At 43.0% G+C, this 9,142-nt stretch overlaps 1 protein-coding gene across 1 annotated transcript in view; it reads right to left on the bottom strand.

The window, feature by feature from the left end:
• The window catches only part of LOC126981621 (RNA-binding protein Musashi homolog Rbp6-like), a 124,392-nt gene extending 121,434 nt beyond the window's left edge, over nucleotides 1-2,958 (bottom strand). Inside the window, exons 1-2 of the mRNA XM_050833057.1 lie at nucleotides 2,944-2,958; nucleotides 2,536-2,584 (exon numbers count right to left, since the gene is read on the bottom strand). Of these exons, the coding sequence (XP_050689014.1) occupies nucleotides 2,536-2,584; nucleotides 2,944-2,958 (64 nt within the window). The remainder of the gene's footprint in view (nucleotides 1-2,535; nucleotides 2,585-2,943) is intronic.
• Nucleotides 2,959-9,142: the final 6,184 nt, after the last annotated feature.

Here is a 9,142-nt window from a genome sequence, read left to right on the forward strand (position 1 = left end):
CTTTTCCTATTTTTCTTCATAATTACGTTTTCTGTTTCCCATTTACTCGTGTCCTTTCGTTATTGCTCTCCTTGTCTTTCCACCTCTAAGCGTTTTACTCAGTTAAGTTTTCTTGCTTCACTTTTTTTTTCATCATTTATCTACGTGTTTGATTATCTATTTACTGATTCAACACCTTTTTCCATGTACCAGCACGTATCTACCTCTATCATAACTTTTCTTCCTGTTTTTTTTCCCACCTATCTACTGTTTCCTTAAGGTTTCCCCACCTCAACTTAAGGCTGTTATCCATTAGCGGTCTGTCTGTTTCTTCCTATTTATCTTGTTTAGTGTCTATCTCATTATCTGTATTTATCTGTGTTTGTGTAGAGGAAGAGAGTTTCGGGAGGAGGTTAGGGAGAAGGAGAGAGAGAAAGAGGAGGAGGAGGAGGAGGAAATGGAGGAGGAGGAGGAGGAGGAGGAGGAGGAGGAGGAGGAGGAGGAGGAGGAGGAGGAGGAGGAGGAGGAGGAGGAGGAGGAGGAGGAGGAGGAGGAGGAGGAGGAGGGAGAGAGAGAGAGAGAGAGAGAGAGAGAGAGAGAGAGAGAGAGAGAGAGAGAGAGAGAGAGAGAGAGAGAGAGAGAGAATGTAAGGGGGTGGAGATAAGCTTCAATTCCATCAGCAGTAAATGTGTTTATTTGTTTGTTTATCTGTTTGTTTGTTTGCTTGTTTTCGATGCTTTTAACGTGAATAGCTTCCTGTTTTCATATGATTACACAAACAACAACAACAACAACAACAACAACAACAACTAAACAAGAAAACAACGGAGCACTAAATAATTGGCGAATCAAACAGAAAAAAAAAAACGAAATTTCTCATAATCATCCACACACACACACACACACACACACACACACACACACACATCCGGGCCTGTAAGAAAAACAAAAACACACATAAACTATCCTATTAAAACACAAACAAGGTCCCTGATCACCCATAATGTGCGCGCGCGTGTGTGTGTGTGTGTGTGTGTGTGTGTGTGTGTGTGTGTGTGTGTGTGTGTGTGTGTGTGTGTGTGTGTGTGTGTACGTAATCTACAGCTCGCGTCGTACATATCGCCGAATTCTGCACAGGATACTATGTTGCAGGAGGAAGAAGAGGAGGAGGAGGAGGAGGAGGAGGAGGAGGAGGAGGAGGAAGGCATTCATGTACGGATGAGTTGCGTGTGTGTGTGTGTGTGTGTGTGTGTGTGTGTGTGTGTGTGTGTGTGTTAAATGCCTCCAACTTTCGTGTATTTTTAATCTAAACAACAATATAACTAAACACTTTACTCTCTCTCTCTCTCTCTCTCTCTCTCTCTCTCTCTCTCTCTCTCTCTCTCACCTGGACATTCAAATTCCCTGTTTACAAAGCGAGATGTGTTGGCCGGTAAACAGGATTATTTTGTTGTTTACACATGAAAATTTAAAGCTATTGTGAACTCATTTTATTACTGAGAGAGGAAGGAGGAGTGGAAAGAGGAAAGAGGAAGAGGGGAAGGGAAGAGGAGAAGAGGAGAGGAAGAGTGGAAGGGAAGAGATGAAGAGAGAGGGAGGGAAAAGGGGAAGAGAAAAGGAAAAGAAATGGGGAAGGAAGAGGGGAAGGAGGAAGAGGGGAGGGGAAGAGAAAGGAAGAGGAGAAGAGAGAGGAGAGAAGAAATGAGGAAATAGGGAGAAGGGATAAAAGGGAATAAAATTGTGAAGAAACGACAGAGAAAGTGAGGAAAAGGAAAACACACAAGAGGAGAGAGAGAGGAAAGAGGAGAGGAGAGGAGAAAATAGGGAGAGAGGAGATAAAAATGGACAATGAGAAAGATGGAAGAAAATGTAGAATAAGAGACAGAGAACAAGAGAACAAATACAAGAAGAGAAAAAGAGAGGAGAGAAAGGAAGAGGATGAAATAGGGAGAGAGTGAGGGGATAAAAATGGGGAAGGGAAACAAATGGCACGCTGACGTTAAACTATGGGTGAAAAAACAGTAATATAAATGGGGAAGATGGTGCCAAGAGAGGGGAGGAGTGGGGAGGAGAGAGGGGAGAAGGGGAGGAGGAGCCTATAGAGTGAGGAAGACGTAGGGAACATGGGTGCCAAAGGAGGAGGAGGAGGAGGAGGAGGCACTATAACACTAAGAGGGCTGAGGTTGACACTGAAGGAGGAGGGTGCCACGAGGAGGAGGAGGAGGAGGAGGAGGAGGAGGAGGAGGAGAAGGAGGACGACGACGACGAGGAGAAGGGAGGAGGAAGCGCTTTAGATTTAGCTAAAAAAAAAAAGGGGGAAGATGGAGGAAGGAAAGAGGTTAAGAGAAGACAGGAATAGTAGAGACAAGAGGAAACAAAGGAAGAAAAAGTAAATAGGAGAGGGGGAAAATGAAGGAGGAAGAGGAGGAGGCGAGGAGGGAGAGAAGGACAATGAAGGATAAAATAGAAAACGTGGAATGTGGAAATGAAAAAAAATCAATATAAAAGTAGGAAAAAACAAGAGAAAACAACACCAACAGCAACATCAGTACTCACCTCTGTGTCTGTTTGTCTGCTTATCAAACATCAGCATGGCATCCTCTATCTGTGAGGGAGAGAAAGAGAAACTAAATTAGATAAACAATATATACAAACAAAAAAAAAACGGATAAATGAGATACACAAGAAAAAACAAAAACAAAAAAGTAAATGATGTAACAGGCATTTTTATTACATCAATTCCTGTCAAATGAAGAACAGACAGTTGGATAAATAAACAGAAAGAAAAAGAGAAAGAGAGATAGTCAGATTTACTACTTCATAAAATCGGAATGAGAAAATAAACATGATTACACACACACACACACACACACACACACACACACACACACACACACACACTCGTTCAGTATTCACGGTAAACAGGTAAAGCGAGGTAGCAGTATTCAGCCGCCCGGCACACACCTCTATCAAAAACATCGCCGGGAAAAAATATATTAAAGGTACAAAAAAAGAAGAAAGTCAAACAGAACTTCCACGCACATAAGAGCATTTAAAAAAAAGAACTTCATTTCCTTTCCCTCTAAAATACACTGAGGCACTGATCGAGAGAGAAAGAAAAAAAGAGCTTGCCAACTTTTCAGCAACAAGTAAACAAAGACTTCGTAATAACAGAAAGGTAGAAATTATGAGAAAAAATGAGAATCGAAAAGGAAATACAGAAACAAATGAAAGACTCGAATGACAAATAAGAATGTGAAGAAGAAAAAGGAAGAAAAAGAAGAGATGGGGAAGAAGAGAGAGATGATGAGGAAGAGGAATACAAGGATGAAGGAAGAAAGAACGAGAAAAATGAGAAGGGTAAAGTAGATAAAGAGAAAAAAGAGAAGGAAGAGCAGGAATAGGAGGAGGAGAGAGGAGGAGGAGGAATAGGATCAAAAGTAGTGCCGGAAGAGAGTAGGACTAGGTGGAGGTGGAAGAGGAGGTGGAGAAGAAAAAAAATGATGGAGAGGGGGAAATCATGGAGAAGGAAGATGAGGAGGAGGAGGAGGAAGAGATGGAGAAGAAGAAAAATAATGATGGGGAGGGGGAAATCCAGGAGAAGGAAGATGAGGAGGAAGAAGAGTAGGCGGAGGTGGAGGAGGAGGAGGAGGAGGAGGAGGAGGAGGAGGAGGAGGAGGAGGAGGAAGAGGAGGACGATGCGAGGCGGTGAAAATTTAGTGAAGGAAAAAATAGGCAAACGGCATCTCTGGGAGGCGATGACGTCACGCTACCAGGATGACGTCAGCGAGAGAGAGAGAGAGAGAGAAACCTGGTTTATGCAGATCACTGAACTGCTTCTCTTGTCACACTTCGCTCAGGAATGCCAGATGTATGTACGTGTGTGTGTGTGTGTGTGTGTGTGTGTGTGTGTGTGTGTGTGTGTGTGTGTGTGTGTGTGTGTGTGTCTGCGCGCCTTGGGACCATTATGCTAATTGGTTGACATCTTACAAAAAAAAATCACAGAAGACGTTTAAATATGTGCAAGTCTTGTTATTGTTGTTGTTGGTGTTGTTGTTTGTCAAGGTGCCAATGCGAGATGATGGAAAAGTGTAAGTAGCAATAAATGGTAGTAGTAGTAGTAGTAGTAGTAGTAGTAATAGTAGTAGTAGTTGTGAAAGCAGTAGTTTGGAAGTTGTCTTTGTAATGGAAATTGTTGAAGCAATCTTAGTGGTGGTGGTGTAGCCCAGTAGTGGTAGTTGTGGTCGCAGTACTATATTGGGGAAGAGTGGTGGTGGTGGTGGTGGAGATAGTGGTAGTGGTGATGGAGGTGGTGTTTAGGGAGGTAGTGGTGGTGGAGGTAAACGGGGTAGTGTGTTAGGGGCGGTGGTGGTGATGGAGGTGGTGTTACGGGAGGTAGCGGTGGTGGTGTTAGGGGCGGTGGTGGTGATGGGGGTGGTGTTACGGGAGCTATCGGTGGTGGTGTTCGGGGCGGTGGTGGTGATGGAGGTGGTGTTACGGGAGGTAGCGGTGGTGGTGTTAGGGGCGGTGGTGGTGATGGGGGTGGTATTACGGGAGGTAGCGGTGGTGGTGTTAGGGGCGGTGGTGGTGATGGAGGTGGTGGTGTTAGGGGCGGTGGTGGTGGCGGAGGTGGTGTTACGGGAGGTAGCGGTGGTGGTGTTAGGAGAGGTGTTGGTGATGGAGGTGGTTGTGTTAGGGGCGGTGGTGGTGGTGGTGGTGGCGGAGGTGCATGTCTCATTACCAAACATTTTTAATAAGCTCACACAGGTGTAATTAACATGACGTGCAAATTAGTTACTTAAATTAATGGGATTCCTTTGCCTTGTACCTGTTAATGAGTGCAAGATTTTACATTAAGGCAGCACGGTAACGTTCTCTCTCTCTCTCTCTCTCTCTCTCTCAGTCCTTCATTATCATTTTAAAAAGTTCAAAAGTGGAGACCATTTTACGTTTAACAATGCCACCGACTTGAGAACTAGCCTCCGCCTCCTCTTCCTCCTCCTCCTCGTCCTCTTCCTCCTCCTCTTTTTTCCTCCACCCAATCTATATGTCTTTTTTCTTCTCTCTTTCTTGCCATTCCATTCAAAATCATTTTTTTTTCTTCTTTTAATTTTCCTCCTCCACCAACTTCTACTATTATTCCTCTTTTTCTATTCCTTCATTCTATTTTTTTCTATTTCATTAATATCTACAGTAACTGGCTGATTCTCTCTCAACATTTCCACAACATTAATTCCTCCCCATCCTGCCTCCTCCTCTTCTTCCTCTTCCTCTTGTTCCACTTTTCATCCTATTCAGTCGTTAATTTAATCTCCCCTTCAAAAGTTGTCAGTTTCCCCTATTTTCCTCTCTAATAATTACTCTCTCTCTCTCTCTCTCTCTCTCTCTGTGCTATAATTATTCCAACTTTACTTCCTCATTTCTTGTCTTTTGTCTTCAGTTGGATAAAGAAGTTAAGCGAGGACAAAAAAAAGTTTCTTCAGTCACCCTTCGGAGGCATGGAAAAAGAAAATGGGGACGGTCAAAGAAAATGGATCTTCACTCAACGGAAAATGGGAAATGGTTACGCTCTTGTGGAATTCCTTTTTTTTTTTAGTACAGGTTCACACACACACACACACACACACACACACACACACACACACACACACACACACAGACACACACGCCAATAACACACTGCCTTCACAGTAACTGAATTAAAACGACAGTTGTGTTAATATTTTTGTTTGTGCTCTCTCTCTCTCTCTCTCTCTCAACTGCAATAACAACAACAACTACCACTACTTCGGTATGTAATAAATGTTCTATCCTTTTAATTTACATTCTTTCCTTCCTTCTTTCCTCCTTTTTTCCATTACAAATTATCTTCTCTTCTCCTCTGTATGCCTCCCTTCTTTCTTTACCTCCATCCTTTATTTTGCTCTTCCTGTCATTGACCATATGTTCCCTTCTTCCATATTCCTTTTCTCTTCATTTCCTGCCCTAACTTTCCACTTTATCTCTCCATTATTTTCTGATCCTATTTCTCTCTATCTTCTAACCCTCTCCTTTCCTACTCTCTCATTATCTCTTATGTTATAGCCTTTCTTCTCTCTCTCTTATTAACTTATTCTCCTATCCTCTTTTGCTTACCTTTCATTTCACCCACCCCTTCTCTTCTCTTCTTCTTTCTTTACTTTCCCTTTCTCCCCTTCGCTACTCTCCTCTTCACTCTTCTCCCATTCTCTCCTCTTTATCTTCCAGCCAACTATCTCTGTTCATCCTCCTCCCTCCCTTCCTTTCCCTCCTTTCTCCAGTTCCTATTGTCTCTTATCTTCGCTCTCTCCTTTGTTCGTCCCTCTTTTTCTCCTCCTCCCACTTTCACTTTCTCTATCCTTTTCGCTTTCCTTATCCTTCCTTTTCTCTCTCTCTCTCTCTCTCTCTCTCTCTCTCTCTCTCTCTCTCTCTCTCTCTCTCTCTCTCTCTCTCTCTCTCATCCTCCCTTTCCCTTCCTCCCTTCTTCACTATCATACTATCTCTTTCTGTCCCTCTTTCCACCTTTTCCTTTTTCCTCCTTTTCTTCTCCCATTCTCACTGCTACGTTCTCTTGGTCTCCCTTTTCTCTTCCCTTTCTCCTCTCCCAAGTGTTCCTATGTCACTCTTTTTCTTCCCTTTCCGACTCTCCCCTTCTCTCTTTTCCCTTTCTTCTTTTCCTACTTCTTCTTCTTAATCAATTTCTTACTCTCTCCCTCGTTCTCTTTCTCTCTCCTCCTCCCTATCTCTACCTCCATTCTGTCTTTCACATTGTCCCTTCTCTCGCCCCCTTCCTCCCTTTCTCTCCCTCCTTTCTTTCTTTCTCTCCCTTCCTAATTCATTTCATACCTCTCTCCTCCTCCCTATCTTTACCTAAATTCTGTCTTTCAAATTGTCCCTTTCTCTACCTCCTCCCCTCTCCACTTTCCTTTTTTCCTGTCTCCTCCCTTTCTTCATCCTTTCTCTCCTTCCCATTATCTCTTCCTCCTTCTTTTCTCCCTTTTCCTCTCCCTCTGTTTCTTCACCTGCTTTCTCCTCCATTATCTTCCTCCTTAATCCTTTTCTCTTCCTCCCTTTTTATTTATTTCCCCTCCTCCCTATCAACTACCTTCCTCCTTTTCTTTCTTTCTTTCTCTTCTTCCCTTTCTCTTACTTTCTCTTTCTCCTCCAATCTATCCACCACCTTCCTCCCTTTCACAATGTCCCTTCTCTCTCTCTGCCTTTCTCCCTTTCTCTCACTCCTCCCTTTCTCCCTTTCTCTCCCTCCCTTCTCCCTTAGAGCAAACTTCCCTCGACTTGTCCAACTGTAGCTTAACTCTCGGCTAATTTCTGATGTTCCCTTGTGTCATTCCTTTCCTCCGTCCCTCCTTCTCTTCCTTTACCTCCTCCTCCTCCTCCTCCTCCTCCTCCTCCTCCTCCTCCTCTCTTGAGTCTTCTTTGGGCTCATTCTTCTGTTAGTAATTATCAGGATTCAATTTTCTTCTTCTTTATGTGACTTTTGAATTTGCTTTATTTATTTGTTTCTATGTTTATTATTTTCAGTCTCTCTCTCTCTCTCTCTCTCTCTCTCTCTCTCTCTCTCTCTCTCTCTCCATTCATTTCCATAGACAATATTCCCAGAGGACACACACACACACACACACACACACACACACACACACACACACACACACACACACACACACACACACACATATTGGCAGGTAAATCGGCTAATAAACTCGCATTCCTACCTGGGGGGAAGTACCACCTGGGGAGGAATGGGGAAGGCAGGGGAGGAGGGGGGGAATTAGACTAAAGGGAGGAATAGAGGAATGAACGGTGAAATAGGGAGAGTAAGGGGAGAAAGAATGAGTTAGGGAGAGTAAGAGAAAGTTAAAAGGGAGAATAATAGTGGAAAAAAGATGAGAAATGGGGACGATGAATATGTGAATGGAAGAACGGAAGAAGGAAAGATAAAAAAGGAAGTAGAAGCAAAAATAGGGAAGAAAATATAATGAAGAGGAACAAATGATTGATTAAAGTGATAAGGAAAAGAATGGGAAGGTAAATGATGGAAGAAAGAAATATATGGAAAAGATAGAAATGGAAGAAAACGGGAAATTAGTGAAAAATGATGGACTAAAAAAGGAGGAATGAAAGTGAGTCTTGTATCTTTCCTCGCCTCTCCTTTCACTTTCCTTCTTACTATTTTTGCGCCATTTTATTTTTATTTTATTTTCCATTCCTTTCTCTCTTCATTTTCTCTCCATTTCCTCCTTTCCCTCTTCTCTCCCTTCGAGCGCCAGGTAATTCTACACAGGTGAGCACGTCTCTCTCTCTCTCTCTCTCTCTTGCTGATAGATTGAGTGCGCGTGCGTGCGTGCGTGCGTGTGTGCGGGTGGCCGGTAGTTGCAGCAAAACGTGTCTAATATTCATAAAATTTTAGACAAATTAATTTATTTTAGTTTCAATCTCATTAATTTTTATGCGCACCTAATTCGTTTTTAGTATAATGGAGCTTGCTAATGTGTCCGCGGCGGCCCCGCACACGCGATGACACGCTAATGAACCTAATAATAATAACAGTAACGACGCGGCCCAAGACAATAATAATAGCAGAAATAATAGTAATGACAATAATAGCAATAATAATAATCGTAATAATAGTAAAAAGTTGGGCCAGTCACGATATATTTATGAATTATTTCCTCGTCCTTGCTTGAGTGATACGAAAAAGCTTGAAGATAACGAGTAAACAAAAGAGTAATGATAAAAAAGTGGAAGAAATACAAATTAGAAAATAAAGAAAATGAGCGAAAGGTTATAAAGAAGACGACAAAAAAAAAGTGATTGAGAGAGAGAGAGAGAGAGAGAGAGAGAGAGAGAGAGAGAGAGAGAGAGAGAGAGAGAGTGACAGATGTGGCGTAGGTGGCGGTGGTGGTGGGTAAGAGAAGAAGAGGAGGAGGAAGAGCAGTACCAGAAGGAGGAGGAGGAGGAGGAGGAGGTGGAGGAAAGGGGGGAGGGGTTCTATGCATATTCAGTAAGGGGGGGCGTGGGGGGGTTAGGGAGACAGACTGGTTGGAATAAGCTGAAGTTAATTGTTAATGCTTACTGTTAATAGGAGAGAGAGAGAGAGAGAGAGAGAGAGAGAGAGAGAGAGAGAGAG

The sequence above is a fragment of the Eriocheir sinensis genome, chromosome 49 (genome assembly GCF_024679095.1).
Source record: "Eriocheir sinensis breed Jianghai 21 chromosome 49, ASM2467909v1, whole genome shotgun sequence".
NCBI lineage: Eukaryota > Metazoa > Arthropoda > Malacostraca > Decapoda > Varunidae > Eriocheir > Eriocheir sinensis.